General features: G+C 34.9%; 1 protein-coding gene across 2 annotated transcripts in view; it reads right to left on the bottom strand.

The window, feature by feature from the left end:
* Positions 1 to 22,766, bottom strand: part of LOC149802615 (uncharacterized) — a 101,387-nt gene that overhangs the window by 39,694 nt on the left and 38,927 nt on the right. For both annotated transcript variants that reach the window (XM_089951924.1, XM_089951925.1), the window contains exons 5-9: positions 22,495 to 22,558; positions 14,355 to 14,417; positions 10,215 to 10,255; positions 2,018 to 2,104; positions 346 to 431 (exon numbers count right to left, since the gene is read on the bottom strand). In XM_089951924.1, coding sequence (XP_089808050.1) covers positions 346 to 431; positions 2,018 to 2,104; positions 10,215 to 10,255; positions 14,355 to 14,417; positions 22,495 to 22,558 — 341 coding nt within the window. The remainder of the gene's footprint in view (positions 1 to 345; positions 432 to 2,017; positions 2,105 to 10,214; positions 10,256 to 14,354; positions 14,418 to 22,494; positions 22,559 to 22,766) is intronic.

The following is a 22,766-nucleotide window of genomic DNA, read 5'->3' as shown; positions in this document are numbered from 1 at the left end:
TTGTTGGTCTGATGAAAGGCAAATTTTTTAGTCAAACAGGAGTTGCAACTCCATTACATTTGGCCAGAAAAAATGGTTATAATCTCACACAGGTCTTCAAAATGAAAACCTCATAACTAAATTTGGTTTAAATTCATTATGTCCTTTAAAAAATGATTGAGCAGAAACAAAATTTGACACAGATGTATCATGTCTAAAACTGGTAAGACTATATGCCCTCTCCACAGATATGGCATAAAAACCTCTCTGAAATTCATCAATATATTTCTTTAAAATTCTGTCAGATTATCCCTCTTTAAATTTCAAGGAGAACAATATCTCCATCAACCATCAGTAATACATTACCATGCAATCCCCAAGCAATCCACTTCCTTTCCTATTAATTTTGTCCACTGTTCATGAGTTTCAACTATTTTTTCGATGGCAAAGTCCTGAAATGTATTAAACATTATATTATCATGTAGTATTTTCAGATGAACTCATCTTCTATACAAGGACCAATCAATCTTTCAGTACCCAAATATTCTCTGATTTTGCATTTGTTTTAATTTTAATCTACATGACAAGCACCCATCCTTAATGTGAAGATGAGGAGTTAAGAAACTTTGGCCTTGCCTTGAAATCTGACAAATTGTGAGCTCAAGCTTCATTAAAAGCTGTTCAAGAATAATGTTACAACCAATGTTTTGTTTAATTTGCTTCATGTTTTTTTAAAGGCACAACAACACAAATGTTGTATCATGCCAAGACAAATGGAGTTAAGCACCTTGCTCAGGGACAAACCTCATCAACCAACCCAGACTGATCCAAGCTTAATGTCTCAAAACTAAGACATTTAGCAACTTGATTAGAATGAAGTCAGACTGAGAGATGATTTTGGTTTTCCTGCTAGCAAGCACAATTTTGATCAAGTAGGTCCACCCGAATAATCAGTTTTCATTTCAGGATTTTTAAGCCTGACAGAGCAATCATTCCTAAGTAAGGCAGTCAATATTTTTCCAACTGTTAAAAACCAATTTTCAGCAATGTACAAGAAAAAAATGATATATTGATATTTTTGAATGGATAAATATTTGTTTGACAAATTCAGAAGTGTGATCTGATTCAGCAAAGGCAACATTATGTTCAAACTCAATGTTCAAAAAGTATACTTAGACCTTTGTGACTAGTTACAAACTCCATGAATGAATACTTGATTGTTCTTTCAACTTGACATAATCCGTGTTTTCTTTTTTAAATTACATGTGGTGGTGGGAATCATCTCTCCCACTCAAATACTGGTCAACATACAAGTACTTCTGAGACCTAAGTGCTTTCGATATGCTTCACCAATGAATTACAATCAGACGTTATAAGCATTTCACTGATCTAGATATACCACTGTTTAGTTAAACTATGTAATATTTTATCTGACTGGAAAATCAGAATCAAACAGAAGTGATTGTAATTGTATAATAGAAGTTTAAAATAGGAATTCATTCAAAATCAGAATTGATGGCGTCTGTTAAAGTTTTAAGATAAAAGTTCTATTTATTCACAAGAAACTAAATGACACATACTGTAGATTCATTTACATTTGCAGGTACCAATTTTCACAATTTTGGGTTCTAGATCATTTTTATGTAAGAATTAAACTTCATATTTTACAGCATTCAAGATTACTTTACTGACACAATTACAACCTTCAATGGGCCCAGAGTAGCTGATTGGTCTAAAGCGCTCACCATTAAGGATCACTGCCATCTCGCCTGTCTGTGTGGGTTCATGTCTTGGATTCAGCCAATGTAGGTATGTGAGAAAGCTTGCCAGTAGCTTCTCATGGATTGGTGGTTCTTTCTGGGGTTTTCCCGAATTCTTTCTCCACTATTTATACTAGCCGCCATGTATAGCCTATCTTGTGCTAAAAAATGGCATTAAACCCTACAACAACAACAACAACCTTCACAAATAGAATACATTCTAGCCCCAAAATATCTATAAAGTAAACTATGATATATTCTATCAATTGTAAACTTACTCTCTTCTTTGCATCACCACCAAAAGCGAACTTGTTCACTTCTTTACCATCAGGCACTTTGTAAAGACTGAACCATTCAAATGTTGCCTTAAAAATATATATAAAAAAAAGAATTGATTAGTTTACATTGTATTACAAAACAAGTTATTTTTACTAGGTGATGCATGTGTAAAGAACACAGGCTGTAGATATGACACTTAACTGTTTCTCACATTGTTGTCAAATATTTCATATCAAACACCTTTTTGTTAGTTTACAATTTCTTTTAATTCAAGAATTGTATAAATCCTTTTATTTATTAAATACATTTTACTCAGGTTTCATTTTTGTGTACAACGATACCTGAGGGTGATTTATGTATATTAAACGAAGATTTTGAAATAGTGAGTTTGGTTCAGCCTTTGCCGCATGTGCGAAGTGTTTTTTGATGGGAAGAACCAAATACTTCCAGCGCACAGAAATGTATTGTGGCATCGTCCGTGTATAAATGCCTCACCGTAAGACAAAATCTTTACATTATGGAACATCTTGTCAGCAAGCGGTCTACTTTAAGGACTTGCACATCTTCAGCTGTAGAGGTACGTGAATTATTTATTAATTTCTTGTGTATAAACAGTAAATATGTGTGGTCTTTATTAAGATACATTTAATACAATTGCAAATATGTGATGACATAAATACTACGATCCACAATATGCTGTCCTTGTGACTGCAAGTAGGTTGCTGTACGGCATTTGTGACTTGTAACATAGAAATTTCAAACTTGTTAAATTTATACTTTAAACTGGAAGTCAACAAGGCATTGGGTTCTCAAATGCTAATCTTCAGACAAAAATAATGTCGACAAATCTGAAGAAAAGCAAACGTCATCTTGAGAATAGTGATTAACAAGAGTAACATGAATGGAATATTATATGGTTAACCTGTGTTTAATAGTCCTCTATTCAGTCACCAGTTCGGCTTGGTTAACACTGGTGCTTAATGACTAATGGTTTTCAATAATAGGGACTGTTATACAAAGTATGTAGTCTTCATTTAAGCTTACAGTGCAGAAAACTATTTGTTCAAATGATTCCAAAATTAACAGGCCACATTCTTCTTACCTAACATGCAAGTCCAGTACAAATTTTGGTGCAAGTACATAGTTGAGAAACGATTTATTTGTGTACAAAAACCATTTTTTCTTCTTTCAGTCACAAAGACCTTGATCTTTGACTTTTTGATTCCCAAAACTGACAGGATGCATTCTTACTCAGTGTGAAAGCTAACCACAGACCCTGGGAACATTAGGTGGTGGAAATCTCTTTTTATTGTGTGCAAACAGATTTGTTGACAGATGGATGTATAAAGGGACACAACAAAATATGCTCTGCCTTATGGGGGCAAATAAAAACTATCCATACCATTCAATAATAGCAATGCTAACTGAGAAAGCTTGCTATTTACCTTTCAAAAATATGTAATATATATATAAGAAGATATTCTCAATTAATTTTAATAGATATCTCAAATCTAATCAACGATTACACAGTTCACCTCTACAAAGTTCTCAGTGATCTCTAACAGCCATTGTAACATTTATGACCATGCAAAAAGTAAATTCAGACTACAGTGATCCTGACAACAAAATGTGATAGGGCATGAAAGACACAAAAAAATTTTTTTTTAAAAACATTCTTTTCTACTGTGGTAGCAGAGGTGTTATAACTAGTTGATAATAAACAGAGTTGTTTCCCTTTTTTTTTTAAAAAGATCAATTTTTCAAATCTGCATTAGAGTTATTTTTATTATCCACTGCTAGAATGTAAGCAGTAGTGTTATATGTCAGAGAAGAAAAAAAATGATTGAAAAATGTAAAAATAAATCACAGAAAAATTAGGCATAAGCATTATATACAATATAAAATGTAAAACATACAGATGTTAAAATTCTGTAAAATGATTGTAAAATAACAGATGAAGGTAACACATGTAAAATCTTGAAAATATTAATAAAATTTGTTGTTTCATGATTCTAACATAAATACCACCCAATAAAGGAACACAAAATCTGAACGTTGCTAAACATAAAGATCACAAAAGCTCTTTCTATAATAAGGGTGTAGCATTTATCAAGACGCATCAACTTATCAAGTTTTATGATCCTAGGTAGGATAGTATGCATACAGCTTGGCAAAAAAAACCCTGATATGGCCATGAGCTAAATTCACAAACTTAAATAAACCCAGATAAAGATGACCTTCTTCTACTGCGCAACTGTGGTACTAAAAGATATGCATATCATCATCATCATCATCATCATATTCAATGCATTCAGCATGAACAGTGCCCAAAAAGGAACAACTAATGAAATGTTACGAAGTCAGTGAAATGTAACACAAAAACCATAATGGCCTAAATCTGCAATGAGGAAACAGTGCTCAAAAAGATTCATGATCTCACCAAGTTTCCAGCTTCTAGGTTGTATGTGTGATCACTGAATGCATATTTTTCTCTTTAAATATCACACTTTCTTTGAATGAAACTCTCAATCTGATGAATTTCTGTTTTCAAATAGCAGGCATAATGTTTAGGATGCCATTCGAGGGAAACAACTCTTTTCAGTATTGGAAACAGTTGCAGGTTAAGTTGTCTCCCCATAACAATTGCAGTCCTACTCGCTTCAGTTAACACTATCTGCAAGAAGTTCAAGTGATATAGTCCTTTTCTGCCTAAGACTGTATATTACATGAAAAAAAGAATCCTGTCAATAGTATCCCCATTCACACACTCATTAAAGGGGACCAACATGCAAAACTGAAATTCGTGCCAACTTCATATATAATTTGCTGTATGTATAAGGTTCATTTTCGGATAAGTTTTACCTTTTATTCTCACTCATTACGAAGACATTAATGAAAAACCGATCATCTCCCGGTCCGTCTTGAATAGAACAACGCGCTTCCCTCCCCCTGTAAAAATAGCGGGTGTGACGTCATTTGGGACACTGTGTACACACTGACATTGCTGATCATGAATTATGGAGAACTTGCCCTGGTTGTTATGGCTTTATTTATTGTTGTTTTTCTTCAACTAAATAACTTATTAAATCTATAAAATTTACAGCTTTTCAACTTTTCCATTTGATCAACTCCGCTTCTGTACTTAACGAAAAAAGAAGTGGCATATATCCCTTTTGCTCTGCCCTTCAAATCATTAAATGCATTTTAATTGGAAAAATAGAGCGGGTGTAAGCATGATGTGACATCTGCAGTTTTATACATGAAAGGGCTCCAACCTAATAACTAAAGTCATCCTGAGACGACTTTATGGCAAGGACCTCTATAACCCGAAATCGACTGAATTCTTGCCGTCAATAATCCAAAGGGTTAAAGTACCATCTCTCTAACTGAACAATTTAATCTGATTGTTCACTGAGATTTGCTAACCATTGATGAATGAAACTTGAACTTGATAAAAACCATCACTGACGCCTACTCAAGAAATCTGGTTGCTATTGAGTTCAATATCATGGCTAATGCACAGAATTCGGACAGTTTATAAAAGCTATCATGTGCTACGCCCATCTTTTAGTTTATTTCTTCTTTTTTGTCAGTGTTCGTAATTTTATTATTTCTCAATAAAACAAACTATTTAAAACTGAACGAGTGGTTTAAAAATATTTCACTACTAAATTGCCGATGCACAATAAACATGATTACGTTATTTTATTATATAAAACAATACCATGCTCACACATACTAACGGTATTTTGTTATTTTAAATGCATATTTGAAATGCTCATTGTACTTGGGACATAATGAGAAGATCATTTTTAAAAACAAATTTAAATGTCACATTTAAATCCTGGACTAAACTGAATAACATTTCACATGGTCCGAATCAGCTTGGAAGTTTCGAGAATCAGCCAGATATATGGGCTGAATCAGTCAGCGATTTGTACCGAATCAGCCTGGTCCGAGTTTGAGAGTAATTACCACATTAATGACTAATGTTACTATAATAGATTTATCAATCAATCAAGTTAACAGTAATATCTGTTTAAAAAATTGTTTAAAAAATTGTATCGTGGTGTTCCAGTGTGTGTAGTTATAAGAAATATAACGAGTTTATATGAACACACAGACTTTCATTTATAAGTAATTTATTTTTCTATTATTGACATTACACAAACAAGATGAATTCAGAATAGGAAGGAGGGGTTTATTATACAACGAGTGGAAAACATTCTTGAACGTAAGTGTGGAAGACAAACTGCATATTCATCTGATGCAGTTACATACAAAATGAAACGTGTATAATATATTGATGTTGGAAACATTGAATGAAAAAGCGTAAACATTTCTTTAATGTTATTTCATTTGGTAGATAATTTCTTACTTTTCAAAGATGGAGAAGAAAAAAAAAAGTAAAATAATTAAGGATTGTTCTAGAACTGCTATTATTCATGCAATTTAGAGATGAGCATTGAATCATCTTGTTTCTACTTGACACTTGACACTTCGCTGCACAAATTGAATACAACTCTTATACGTTAATCGTCTCAAATGATGTCACATCCTGCTTGTATGAAAGGGAGCTAACAAATTCGGGGCAGGTTCTTTCCGTTTGATCTCGTAATACAGGACAATATTTTGTGTGAAATGTTTGTGCAAATACAATAGATGCAAAGAAAAAATAGTCGGGATAGATTATATACACAAACTACTATATATCCTTCTATTTACAATAAAATTGTGCAGGTCCGGGTTTTCGTCCCCTTTAAGGAATAATAAACTGAACATGACTCAAGTCACCAAGATACAGAAATTGGTGACATTTTTTGCTGCATATCAGTGACTGCAAGCAAGTATAAAAATCAACCATATAATACCTGCATGTCATACATGAAGTCTAAGTTCATATTTCTACCACCATGAAGTATTCCCATGAAACAAGATGATTGATGATTTTTTCAATTTATTGCAGTATAATTTATTTTAATTTTGCATCTTGATTAAGTGCATATAGTATGCAAATGTCCGAGTTTGCCATACTTTTGATCCAATTTAATCCATAAGCATACATGCCAACCTCAAGTATAATTATTGTTAATATAAGTGTCAAAAGAGCGTGAACTGTGCATAAAATGTGAAATCTATAAGTTACATTCCCTAATTACAATACACTGAATGAAAAATGTACATTTATTTTTGCCACTAACCTTGTTCTGCAACTCATCTAAATTCTCATCACAAATGGTCATCAGACCCAGAAAACAAACACAAAACATACGAATTTTGTATATTCAACACTCACAAATCAACATGTCTATCTTTCGCTGAATGATCATGAAGTTATAAATTCTGCAATGAGCAACAAAATTGCTAAATCTGAATGCTGTATTACATCACTCTCATGTTGTTCTTTTAAAGTTTGCAAAGCAGTGTTGATTTGTCCTTTTTCTGATCTGACATGTTTTGAAGTTTGAAAAGACCTGTCTGCTCCAACATTTTCAGTCGCATAACATTCACAAGTCACAATGTTAAAGCCAGTTTTGCCTAACATCCAGTGCCATTTTCTCTTGCTTTATTTTTTTTTTATTTTTTAATGTACCATAATTGCATAATCCATATATAGGTTAGTGCAAGATGTAATAAGCTGAAAAAAAGTACAATGAGTGGCATGTATGCATAAGGTTTCCTTGACAAATAAAGTATCAGTAGTGTCTAGGTGGTTGAATTAATTCATTAACCCTCTGGAGGTTTTTGTCATTTTCGACTGAAATGTGTGTAGGAAACATTTTTGGGGCTATTTCTGAATACATCATAATACATCAACTTCTAAGAGATTTCCGCTTAACCTAATGCCTGTGTTAGAGATGTTTTTCATTGGTTATTTTGCTCACACATGAGCAGAAGGATAAAAAAAAATTTGTTGCTTAACGGACCCATCATTCTTCTATCCAGACCACTTTTTATTCCAAATGCCCATCTTATCCTACTTTTTGCAAAGTTTGCCTGTCTGTGTGCAGTTCATACTGGTCTGCCTTAGATCTGAGGCCAAAAAGTCTAAAATCCAGATACAAAATTGGATTCCGACCACGGGTGAATTTTGGGTGTAATAACAAAAAAATCAGGTCCAAACAGTTGTTTTTCCCTATGTATTTTGTAGTGCAACTAGAAAGTCCAGATTATTTGGTATTATTGTAGAGCTACATTTGTCTACCTTTTTATTAATACCCTCCATTTTAGTGGATATTCTATGACCTTGACACAACAGAGCTCAGAAGTAGGCTACTACCTGACGCATAAACGAGGTGCAAGGGGTTAATGAGTTAAAAGGTGTACAAAATAAAAAACCATATGGTCAAAACCATTACATCCATTACACATGATTTTGTGCTGCTGGGATAGACATACATTAAATGCTCTGTGTTTAATGATCAATGGTGAAAGTATCATTTTTATACGGGTTTTGTTTTAATTTTACACAAAAAATATCAGAACTTAACCACAATGCTAATCCCAATTCACCATACAAGTCTAAAATTTGTTTTTCCACAAAAAACAAAAACACATTATCATTAAGAAGTTAATAATTCTTTTGAAACATCAGTGCTAACATACAACTTCGCAGTTTAACAGTCCTGCCAGACCACTGCTGAAAAGCATAGTGACTGACTTCAAAGTACAAATGTAACTCCTTGGTTGGTGCTTGATGATAGATTCAAGAAAAAGTGAAGTAACATTTTTTAAAATAAAAATCACCTCATTCATGGCATGAACAAACACTGATAGAGAGCAGTCTTCAATACTATCTAGACCAGGCATGAGCAACTGCTTCCAGGGCAGAGCCAGAAGTGATTTTTAAAGCCACACATTATGATGTAAATTAACACATAAAACAAGGTCATGGGACAGATCTGGCACATAGGTCTTATATTGTCCATCCATGGTGTAGTCAAATCGGGCACAGTAAAAAAAAATTCAAAAATACCTTCTATGTTCTAAAATGTACAATTGTTCAGATTTTTAGGAAAAAAGAACCAATTTTTGGTGTGCATCTAGGCCATGACATATTTTTTGTAAATTTAAGTTCACTGGTGTGCAGCTAACTGGTAAAATAAAAATATTTAGTTTTTCATGTTATACTAGAGACCAGATTGAAATGATAATATGAGAACTTGGTATCAAATGTGTTTCTCGGTCAAAATTTGTTTTTTTTTTTACAAACTAACATGTGGTTCTGTGACATTTTCATTGAACAGTTAATGTGCATTTTGAAACATTGATATGCAATACTGAACAGTAGCTGGTACTTGTAGGAACTGTCCAGACTGACTGTTGTTGACAGGAAGAGGAAGCTGCAGTACAGGCACAGAGGTTCATCACAAGTCAGGACAGAAAGGAAACTTATTTTTACAGTGAAATCACTTTGTTCGGGACATGAATGACCACTGACAGAGTGTAATAGTCAAAACAGTGTACACAATTCCATGCATTACAAAAAATTGTTGTAGTCTCAATGTTATTTTCAAAGTTTAAGGGTACAAACTATAGTAAACCTTTTCATAGCACAGCTCCAGTATCTTTTTTTAATTATAATATATGATGCCACAATATTCTTGCAGAAAAAACTTTGGAATGGATTTTGACTAGTACAGTTTTTGTTTGTAAATTTCGAATAATTAACGCTTGTATACTTATTCGTTTGAACCACTACAGCAAGAATAATTAACAATCAAAACATGCTTTCAGCGTGCATTTAACTTTTACTTCAGATTTTGAGATATAGAAAGAAACGTGTGAAAACTAATAATCACTGCGAAAAGTACAGAAAACCACTTGCGTCTGTGAACTTGCTTTTCCATAACGGTAAAATATTTTATAAAAAATAGGAAATTAATACACTATTTCACGTATTTTGAACAAAAAATATTTTTTCAAGTGCGAATGAATATACGAATTCGTGTTATCGAGGTAAGGCATTATCGCGGGGGTCGCACTGTATATGCTATGAAACCCACTACAAAGGACGTAGGAAGAACAAACAGTTAAGATGCAACAAGGTTGTACATATGTAGATGCTTTTATATCTTCATATGCTGAAACCATCACCGACACCAGGTTCTCTTCCACTTTATCAAGGATGAACTAAAAAAAATTGAAAATTGCTGAATTTTCTTGCTGAGCACTAGCCTAAGGCATTATACTTACCCTAAGGAAACCAGGCATTAGTCTCTCGACATCTTCCACATCTGGAAAATATGAGAATTTATTGTTCACTTCAACTTCATTTACTAATGCAGTCTTACCAAGGAGTATATCAAATATACAACAGATGCCTCCTGATTATTGATATCTTGAGCCAGAGTGACAGTGACCATGACATTTTGATCTCACAACTAGAAGGAACAAAAATCACTTTTAAAGTAATCTAGATTTGTGGTTTGCAAAACATGTATTCCCCCAATCCAGACTTTGCTGACCAAAAAAGTACAAATCCAAAATAAAAGGCCCAAATTAGTCAAAGACTGCTCACCTGGCTGACATCTACCAAACAGCCAAATGCAAGAAGTTGGCTTAGAAATCTCAATCACTAGGTGTGTTCTGTTGAAATTTCTTCCAGTGCTGATGAGTGTACATGTCATGAAAACAATTGTTTTCAAGTTTCTCTAGTGGTTGTATCATCATCCATATTTGAAAGATAGCACATGTGTGTGTGTGATTTGGATTTTTAATGCAGCTTTAAAAAAAATTCAGTCATATCGTTACAATGTCTGCAGTGTGGCAGTTTGTATTGGATGTCTAGCACTAGGGCATCATGCCGCAGACATGTAGCATGATGTCCCATCCAGTCACATTATCCTGACACCAGTCCGACTAGTCCTAACACTAACCTCTTAATGCTGAGCGCCAAGTGAGGCAGCTGTTAGTACCATTTTTATAAGTCATTGGTATGACTTAGCCGGGGATCGAACCCACAATCTCCTTCATCCAAGGTGGATGCTCTAACCACTAGGCCACCGGATCAGTCTAGATAACACATTAGCATGTCTAATACTGAAAGGCCTCTATGCCTGGATGCTTTGCATCCAAGTTGGTCAAATTCTGAAGTGCATTTTTTCTGTTCATAAAATTGTGTCAGTATTTTCTCTTCTACTTTTACTAATGCCAGCCATATCTCTGGCACAACAGCATTATCTGCATAAATCTTAAATGCATTCCAATTTGGACATGATACCCAGAACAAAGTCATTAGTGCTGTACGCATCAAAATGGATCTACATACCAAGTAATATGCCATGACAGATCTGGGTCTAAGCAACTCACAGTTGGTCTTTTCACTGCCTAGAATATCAAAATACTCTGAACAATAATTATACATCATGGTTTCTTCACAAGTTAACAAGTAACCAGCATTTGTAAATAATGACCCAACAATTCTGGGCACAAGGATAAGGCGCAAACTACTACTACAGCTTGGATGACCATATTATAGTCACATGCTCTTTATAGACAGAATTCCTTGTTACTGACAAGTTTGTAATCAAAAGTACCCCTCAAAGATGGTCATGCTTCAAACATGACCAGCATATTGGTACAGAAATGTAAAATTAACCCCTCACATTTTCCCAAAATGCTGATAAAGAATCAAACATTAATCTCCACAAAGAGTCAAGTAATTCAACTATCCTTTACTACCATTTGATCCTCAGATGTCAGGTTTTGTCAAATCAGATATGTTTGCCATTATAGCTGCTGATAATTGTCAAGATAACATTAGCACCATCTGAAAGTGTAATACAGATGAGCACATGTTAGTCCACAAATAGTGTGATAACCTTTTGGGCTTCTCTTAGATGTCAATTTTTTTTCATTTTGATAACAAGTGGCCATTTATAATGTAGTAATTATCAAGATTATAAAATCAAAAGGATGCAATAAGCTATTGTTAAAAACAAATCTTGTGATGTAAAATGGTAAATTACCTATTTTAGCTTATCCCACACAATGAAAAGACCAAAGAATCGTGTAACAAGATCACTTCCTTTATAAACACTGACATTTCATTTAAATGCTAACAACTGTTTTTACAGTGGTATTGATGGCAACACTGAAATAAGTTCTTGCAAAAAGATCAACAGGTGATTGAGGAAAAGAAAAATTCTCAGTTCAGAAGAATGAGTGAAATTCAACTGAACAAAATGGGGCAGAGTTTAAGGATCCTTGCAGAACAATTTGATGTTGTAAAGACTCGCACATTATTATGAAAGAGACGGAAACTGTACTGCAGAAATGGGAACAAGGAATGGATGGAGAAGAAAGACTGAACAAGATGTGTGTACCCTGATTTGAATGACATGATTTGCAAACAGTTTTGCACTGCACATGCCAAGAACATTCCACTCACATGTCAAAGGATTAAAGAAAAGGCAATGATATTTTTTAGGTGAAATCAGACAACAATTTTACAGCAAGTAACAGGGTGTTACACAGATTTCAAGTCAGACACAATATTAAGTGTTCTGTCCTTAGGGGAGAATCTAATTTGTAGAGGACTGAAGCAAAAGACTGAATGATATAAACAGGGATATGACAGCCATAATATTTATAACTGTGAAGAGATGGGGTTGTTTTGTTTTTCAGAATGTAACCAACAAGGTTGCTGGGAGAGGTGGGAAAAAAAGCAAAAGTCACATTTACAGTTTTGCTCTGCACAAGTTATTCAGGTAGGAAACTGAGGTCATTGATGATGGGAAAATCACAAACCCCAAGGTGCTTTAAGGATGTAGCCAATATCTGAGTCATGGATCAAAAAACTAAATCAGCAGATGAAAGTGCAGAACAAAAAGATCCAGCTTTTCCTTCAGGACTGTTCTGCACAACCATGATTGTATTTGTCCAAGTACTACTTTTCTACTTCCCCTGAATAAAAATTCAAAACTTCAGCCCATGGATAATTCAAATAGGCATTTAGCACAAGATATCAACTGCATCAGAGATAGCATGACAAGTGGCAGCTGGATGCAATCTGACGGCTGACTTCAACATGGGATGTGGTGAAAGATGACACCATTCAAATGTGCTTTTGGAAGTTGTTTTATCACAGATGTTTCAAGTGTACCAAAGGTAGAAGAGGAAGATTAGTATGAAGAGGACTATCTCCCCCTTATACCACCTGGGACAGCCCTCAAGGATTATGTGCAGTGCGATGACATATTGACCACAGAGAACACAAATGGTGATGACTGGGAGACATTACTGTTACAGAGCATCAGGAATTCCAATAAAACATTCCTGTATGAGGAAAGTGACTATGAGAGTGATACAAACTGAAGATCAAAAATACTAGCCACATAGTGCATTGCATTACAAACTGCATAGCTCCATTCCAAAGAATTGATGGATTAAGACCTTGCTACAAATAAGGTTGAACTTGCAGGCATAATTCAAGACATTCATAAATAAGAAAAAAAAAACCTGAAAAGCATGAGAAGAACAAAATTGGATAAATTGTTCAAGCCTAAGGATTCTTAAGAGCTAATGTATTGTGTTAAAAGTGACAGATGACTTGATTTGAGTGTGTGTGTGTGTGATTTGGATTTTTAATGCTTTAACAATTTTGCTACGATGTCTGCAGTGTGGCAGTTAATAGTGATGCCTAGCACTGGGGCATCATGTCGCAGACATGTAGCATGATGTCCCACCTAGTCACATTATCCTGACACCAAGCCGACCAGTCCTAACACAAACCTCTTAATGATGAGCGCCAAGCGAGGCAACTGTTAGTACCATTTTTGTACGTCTTTGGTATGACTTGGCAGGGGATCGAACACACGACCTCTCACATCCAAGGTGGATGCTCTAACCACTAGGCCACCGGAGCAGTTTATTCAATTTGAAATATTCTTATAAAGACATCTGTAAAAGCATATTGATGTTTTAATAATAAGGACCTTTTCCATGACTTCTCTGGGACAAAGTCTCAGAATTTAATAAAAGGTTAAGACATAATGTCCCAGTAAACCAGAGCCACTTTTGTACACCACTGGTGGGCACAGCTTAGTGCAGAGATCAGGACATAGAATTAATGGCTATTTCATAAATACAAGGAAAAGAGACCCAAGATATGGATCCAGAATTAATGGGATTCTTTACAATATTCTCATGGGCAACACTTGTAAAGTTTGGTGAAGATGTGTACAATGGGACTAAAATTTTGCTTTGGAAACTAACAGTCAACTTGATCTATGACTGGTAAAACCCATTTCTGGCTCTAACACACTCATTAATCTGCACTCTAATTTAAAGTTCACAGAGGAAAATACATATGCAAAACACAAAGCAACTTACCATTCATTTTACTTGCATTGGGGTCAGTGACATCAATGCACAGAACCTTCCAGTCTGTTTCACCTGTAAAAGAAAGAAATATTCAACAATTAACTTCAAACCATTTACTATGCATCAGAAGGCAAACTTTACACTCTTGAAGAAGAGAAATTCTACAGTTAAGCATTAGCTTCCTGCTAAAAGAAGAGACCATTCCGCATTTTAGCACAAATCACAATCCCGGATATAATGCGAACGCAGGTGAGTATCCCATTTTTTTCTTTAAAACAAAGCTCCAAAGCAAGCCCCTACTTGGTGAACATGAATGGAATCACAATCAAATTTGGCAAATGACACCTTGATATATATTCTTATATCAAAGATGGCAGTTAGGGCCAGGAAGTTTGAATCTACATCACAAAATACACAAGTTTTAAGAAGAAATCGTATATTTTGTTAATTTTCTTTACAAATATTTTTCACTACACTGTAAATAACAATATATGACAAAATACTGGCCTATTAAAATTTTTGTTATATCTCTTGGAGGCAACACTGTAAAAAATAAATATGGATCAAGTGTCAAGTAAAATTTGTGTTTCACTTTAATTTTTAATTCAGTTTCAGCACAATCATTATTATTACAGTATACTGTCTTGTATTCAACATGAATATTGTCAACTGGCAATAACAATGCCCATGGAAATTCCCACAACCTGATTAGATGCCAACTAATTTTTATCTCCAACTTGCACGTGTTTGTTGTATTGTGACCATCAATTAAAAGCAGATCTGTTTTGTATTATCACATTAATTGCATCTCTTGATCAAATTAAGTAATGGGGTTAGAATATAAAGAGTTCAAGGGCATGCAAATCCTACCTGCAATGGAATCCCCCACATCCCATTGGGATTTGGCAGGATTTTAGAAAGGGGGTGCGGGAATGATCCCCTTTCCTAACATGCCATCTGAAAGCCAATTCCCAATCCCCATTGGAATACAACTGCAGTCTGAAGGATGTGGGAAATCACAACCAATTCTATGCTCACAATGAAGAGGCTCCAATGATTGGTGACTGGTGCCCGATTACTGGTCAGGCAACTTGAATCTGCAGGAAATCTGATAAACTTCGATCTTATCTCTCCCCTTACTGGGTGACTCAATCCCATTGCCAACATTGGGCCTTGGGAACTAAAAGGGTGCTGCTCCACCCTTGAGGGAGAGAGATGCTCCCAGGATTTAACATAATAGAAGATTTCCCCCCTTGTCAGTAGGAAAAAAAATGGGGGTGGGGGAAGTAAACAGCCATAGTTCAATATTTACATAGCACTTAAATATCCATCTTTCTTCCTGCTCAACCAGGTAAGACCCCTACTGAAATAAAAATCTTTACAAGATGTTGTCTCCAGTTGTATAAGCATTAATCTGTTGATTGTTGCTGAGCTTAACTGCTCCTTATCTGTGTATGAATATTGTTCTTTACCGAGAACCCCCTTTCACAGTTTGCTGTCTGAAGGAACATATACATAGCTATCTTAGCCTGCTGGAACCAGTTTGAAAACTGTTTGTTATGGTTGTTGTGTAGAATTTTCCACTGCTCATTGGTATTGTCTTTTGGATACTTCTGCCCTAAAATAAGATTTTTCACTAACGCATGCTTTGCCAAAGTTTAACTTTCCTGAATTATCACTCTATTGATTGGTATGATATATAATGCTGCATTAGGATTTTAAGTCCATGAATGCCATAGTCTACTTGTTCAAACAGACATATTTTAATCAAATAAATATCTTTACTTTTTAATTTCATTTTTAGATTCCTATTTATTAGATTTATCATAACCTTTACGCTAGGGCTATATGGCTTTGTAACTAACACATAACCCCGCAGGGTTAAATTGTGAAGAGAAATGAACAAATAGCGTACTCTACTTTTAAATTGTGTTTTTTTTAATTTAGCTTGTTTGTCTGTCTTTTGTAAATTTAATTTCAAACCACCACTGAAATGAGGGGTTGATCATCATGCTGCCTACTCTTGTCCATTAAGCACATATATTGGACTCATATTTAATACCATTTTCGGGTTCAAAATCACTCACTTATCTCCATTAACACTTTCCCAGCTATAATAATCTGATATATTTCCTAACTTTAAAAATAAAAAATATGATCAGCCAGTATTTGCCAAATGAAATCGTCATCTAAAGACATACCATGCTGGGAATAAACCATTTTCGGTCTTCTGGATAGCCCATATTATAAACACACATTTGTAAAACTTCCTTCATGCAAGGTTCAAACAATGACAGACTACACGTTACAGGGCCCCATGTGCCAATCAAATTTAGTTTAACAACCACTGATGCCAAACTGAAGAAACCAGATGTGTAAAAAGTTATGAATTGCAACAAGAGCATCAATATTTCTACCAGCTTGACTTTGTTGGGACAATAACTTTAAGTGTGAATGGCGGAAACAAAATTGTATACTGCACAGTGTACATCTTCATATGTGCAACTTGAACCAATTTGTGGGAGTTCTCATGCATCACAGCTTTCCAAGTACAAATTCATACAAAAGTGCATGGGAGCAGCATGAGGGTCGGGGGTGGCACAATGTTCACTTGGCCTGCACTGAGCTGTGGGGATATGAGGGTGCTATATTCCCTCATGGATGGGGGGATCAGCGACTAAATCTCTGCCCTTCTGGGTGGAAAAGGGCACTGCTCACTCATTTCTAGTTAAAAAGAAAGGGTGATGCTTCTCCCTTGTGAAAGACAGAAACATACTCTCTGCCTTCACAGAATGGGAATTTGCTAACTAACTCTAAGAGTGTCTGAGGAGACTTTGGTAATCGTTCTCTAACACCCAAGAGACTCGGAGAAGGAAAATTCTGAGGAAGATGAGGAAGGAACTTTATTCCTTTCTTGTTAAGTACATCTAAGTTCAATAAGGTTCCTGACCTCGTCATATCATAGGCTGCAAAGGCGACAACCATCTGTTCTCTCACAGCGTCTACAGGATAGGCAAATGGGGTGCAAGTCCCAGGGGGATTTACAGTGGCCAAACCTACCCACAACCTGCTTGGACGTTACTGTAAAAGGATGCTGAAAAGGCAATTTATTCACAACTTGGATGCAAGTATGTTTAAAAAAAAAGAGGCATTTGCCTTGACTAAGTCTATGCTAAATATGACAACAAGAAGAACTCACCTTACAAGGTGTTGTCTTGCAGAATTAAAGCAATCACTGAGGTATTAATGCAAAAAGGTAAGCAATCCTAAGCTGAATAATGAAGATTCTAAGATAAATTACATCAACCAGGCTTAACTGAAAGTTGGTGATGACTAAATCTGCAACAACAACAAACAAACAAAAAAAAACGTTGGCAAAATTGCAAATAACAATGGATAACAAGGAAAACTATCCAATACAAATGCTGAGAATGAACCAGCATTCAACAAAACAAAACACACAATATGAAGGTGAAAAGTGGTGTGTGACATTTTTCCGAGTCAAAAAGCACAGCACAATTCAAAATAAAGAAACTGAGTTAAACAATGATTAACATTTATTTTTAATGAACAAAAAAACTGAATACAAATTAGTTCAGAGACCCAATTAGACAAGGATAGGTTATTTTAACAAAATACCTAACCTAGCAAGAAACAATTATCAACAAATTTAGTACGCTAACACCCATGTAGGGTGAGATATTAAAAATGCAAGGTAGTACACAATGTTTATTAGAACAAAATGCAAGTAACTTGAGATGGAGCTCAATCTGAACTGAGAAAATTCTTGATTAGGGGTTAAGTCCACATGACAAAGATGTTGCACATGAAGTATAAGTAGAATCACTAAAGAAACACAAAGCAACTGAAAAAAGAATCAAGGACAGTCAGAGAGGCAAGGTATTTGTAGGGTGCATGAGTGGAGGCCTAATTTTCTGATGTTCTGGTTCACCATAATAGGAGGAGGAATTCCCATGATATGATCAGCATAATTTCAACTGGAAAAGACCCATTTATGCAATAGCATCAGGTACGTACTACCGATATTAAAAAGAGTATTCAACCATTTGCACTACCACAACTGTTCACCGTCAATGTCCATCCCTTTCTTAATTATTCTCAGGTAACTCATGATCTCACTTATGCTGTGGTCTATGTTTTTGGATCCTGCTGTGTAAGAGTTATTGAGAGAGTGGTGAACAAGACACAGTTATTAGAAAACAAAGAATACTGTAGTATTTCAGCAGAAAAGTTATCTAGAATAAAGTAAATGCACGGGATGTAATATTCCCATGTCCAACTAGCTTGGGCAACTAAAAACCATTGCCGAGCAAATGAAATTTCAAGTAGCTCAAATTAAACTAAGGAAAATTATTATTTTTAAACTTAACCCTGGTAGTGCTGTGTTGTTTTGTTTGACCTTAAAACCAGTGCTGATTTGTTTCTAACCATCTGTGCATGCTGAATTGTTTCAGAACAATACAGACCTTTTGGGAAAAATCTATATAACAGCTCAGAACTATTATTTAAAATCAGATTGCTGTGAAATTGTACAAAGTGATACATATATGCATGCAGACTGCAAACACTAAAAATGTTGGTGAAATTGATATGTGTTCATGGTCACCATTGCAACCAAATAGAGAAAATGGGCAGAAAAGTAATTTTTGACCACACAAAAAAAAATTGAATATAGTGTATACTTATTTCCATCAAATATGGTTATTCTGAAAGTGTACATGGACAGTTAATTTGTTTCAACATATTACATATCCTCAGTTCATTACTTTTAGGCCTATGCTTGATTTACGTCAGAGGGGAGTGTTGTGGGAGAAAATAACGGTCATCATTTTGAGACTGATTGCAATGGTGCATGTCCTCATATCCAGTATGGTGGTTAAAGACTGGTATGTTCTTAATGCAGGTACTCTGATCCATTAGAACCTTTTAAAACTCAATTGGATTTACGTTGCGTGTGCCCAGAAGGGCATGTGTGACAAGTTAATTCCCGCACAGCGGGATGCTAAATGTTCCTGGGGAAAGTAATTAGTGCCACATCCCCCAGGCATTTATGTGCTCAAGAAGCACTGCTAATTTAGCCGTCAGGTCGTAGGACTATATGTCTCTAACGACCTGAATGAAGGGTTTTCATGAGTGGGAATGGGCCCAACACACACTCATGTTATGCTAGATAATTGAAACTTTACTTTCAAACATGTCTCTACATTTCAGTATGGTACAATATTTAGATGGTGCAATATTTATGTAGTTATTATTCACATATTTTCTCCATATAAAACAATTTTATTCACTTATATAGTTCATTGATAAGGATCAAATACTAATCTTACTGAAAATGGTAAATAATTATACATTTATTTTGGTTGCCATAGCAACCAAAATGTAATGTTAGTGTTTGAAAGGTTTACAAGACTGTTTAAAATAATACTGTTGGCAGAATCTTTTATCCAACTAAATACAGTATTCATTGTTCAAAGAACTCAATGTTATCAAGTTGTTTTAATTAGGAAGGTAAAATAATAATTATCATAATGTAGAACAATTATATTTGTCATGTTTTAGGGTGAAGAGAATACTGTTTATGCAATGAAGTCAAACTAACGGAAAACTAGTTATCTCATTTGAAAATTGTCGAAAGGCAGATGTCTTACAGATTTTTATGTAAACATCTCTATAAGCAATTACTGTTGGTTGCAAGAATAAATTTGATGAATACAAGTATCTCTCTATACATATGACAAATATAATTCATGACATAAAATCCATCTGCAGGTTTGTAATCGGATGCAGTGGACTCTCTTATTTCATCTCATCATGTAAATGAAACATATAAATTTTCTTTCAAAATAAAATATAGTTAAAAAAGTTAGGATTTCACACATGGGTTAGGGTTATTTCTAGACTCATACTAGATAAACTTTTCTTTTTGCCAGGTTCATTACTAAATCTTATGTACATTACTTTCCTTTGCTATCTATCGACATGCAGACTGAATTTGATTTCTTTAATAGCTTTTATAACTAATGCATTCTTTAATAAATGACAGCAGATATAGTTTTTGAATAACTTCCTTTACAACTCAAGTTGTTTTAAATTCTCATTTTTAATACATCTTCTAATGTTCAGCTAGTTTGAGCACAACTGTCAGTAGCCTACAAAATACACGTATTTAATTCTTTTCCAGTCTAGTGTCTACATCTGAATGATTTGAATGCAATATCATCAGACGGAGCAATATTATCACAGCCATTAGATTGGGTCTTCTCATGACACAACAGACTAATGTACCAATTTTCGGTTATATATGGTAATGAAACAGCCTAAAAATGTCAATATGCTACCAAGTTAGCTCTATGATCTTTACCGCCAAGTGAGGCAGAAATAAACAACAGTATGAACACTGAGATGGAGTTTGAAACACTGGGGAGCTCTTGTGTCCGGTACACATGTATGATAGTTATACTGGTTATCAGGTATTCTTTCAAGTGAAGCTGTACATTTGCGAGGCCTGAAAGTCATTATTACCAAAAATTAACATAAATATTTCTTATTGATTATAAATTATAAAGAGCAAGAGCTGTGAGGTTTTCAATGATAATTAATAACTGCAACTTGTCAAAAATATTTGAAATAAAATTTCTCACCAAACAATCTTGACAAATCATAACTTCTACACTGTCAAACATTTGAGGGGAAAAAATAAGATATCAAGCCTTTTATTTTCAATGGCCTACCTCTGAAACTAGCTCTGTTAAAACGAACTGACGAGGAAAATGAGAAAAAAAATTTCTACCGGGTCAAAAGTTCAGATATTGGATGAAGGTCTCGATTATTAGATTCCAAAGTCACATACATTTCACATTGCTGCCGTAAGAGGGGTTAAATTAAGTGAATCTCTCTCTCTCTCTCTCTCATCCATTTCTTTCTCAACTTGATTGTTAAGACAGAAAGAGAGATACAGAAGCAGAGCAAAATGAACTTTATAATGTGATAGAAATATTGTGATTTCTATTTTTTTTTAATGTGTGGCAAGGAAGGAATATGTTGGAGCCGACACCCCACCCCCGGTAAAATGGATGGTTGGTCCCTTTCAAGCTCGTACAGTTCTCATTCTTGATGATACAATGTATCACCCAATATAAGAAAAGGCTCTACACATGACAGACTCATTGACAAACTTGGCTACAATATAGTTTAAGCTTGATTTAGTGGAACTTTAAGTTGTTACTGAATGGGATGGCCATGTTATATCACTTGTATATCAACATGTGATAGTGTCTGAGCACTTTCATACCAACACGTGGTATATTCCTGCAGAAAATTAATTCTCAGAATTTGAAAAACTCTGCGTATTGCTATTTATTCCTCCACACAAATCCCTAACAAACTTTATTCTAATTTGGAATATTCCATACATATATACAGTAATCAGCAGCAACTGGATATGGGACAGCAGCGAGCCTGCAACTATGACTGCAAAAGCCACCATATCGTTTACATCAACATCCACTGTTGACAACAGACTTTCCTGGGCAAATAAGTCTGTCTGAATTTTTGTTTCACTGATGTTCTCTTACAGTGATGCAGAGCCGTGACTGTCAAGACAATTACATATGCTATCTCCCTGTTATTATTAGCACATGATTAATGATTGGCCTAGATTGGACATCCAGACGTTGCTGTCCTGTGCAATAAAAGAAATGGTATCTGCACAAAGAGCTAGGTGACATTTGACCATAAATATATGGTTCATGCAGACACAACCAGGTGACATCATCCATAAATATATGGCTTCCGCACTATCAGGATTAAGACCATTTTTAGCAGCATCATGCCTGTATGATACCTTAGAAAGGGTTTTAATTTTTTTTAATTAATGAACAAAGATCCACCATATTTTCATGTGCATAAAGTCTTCATAATTGTGACCAGAACACACACAGATCTAGCATCCTAAAATGCACTGGCAGAGTCCATGCAGTTCATTTTTATATTTCAAGCAAAACAAATGAGACCAGATCTGCCAGTGCATTAGCTGGGTGTCAGTAAACACACAGGTAAAGCTGGAAACCTGACTTAAGTCCCTCGTCACTTTACATTTTACCTGATGGTAGAGTATTCCACATACCTTCATCAACAAGGCACATTATTCCTAGAACTTTGACCTGTATAACAGCTCCTCTTTTGTGAACCTGTGAAGAGAGGAAATAAAATACTATAAGGTGTTAAAACAAACTGGACAAAAACAATACTAGATCAAGAAGCTTCCATTTACATGGTAATTGTTCATTATTGCTTCCACCAGAGAGTCAATCAATGGCAACAATTCAGGACCATATGCTCCCAGTCTTTCTTGAAATTGATACCATATAAAATCTGGCTCAATTGGAGGCTTCAAAA

The sequence above is a fragment of the Sinohyriopsis cumingii genome, chromosome 3, assembly GCF_028554795.1.
Source record: "Sinohyriopsis cumingii isolate HCF-2022 chromosome 3, ASM2855479v2, whole genome shotgun sequence".
Lineage (NCBI taxonomy): Eukaryota > Metazoa > Mollusca > Bivalvia > Unionida > Unionidae > Sinohyriopsis > Sinohyriopsis cumingii.
This window is presented reverse-complemented; position numbering and strand designations above follow the sequence as displayed.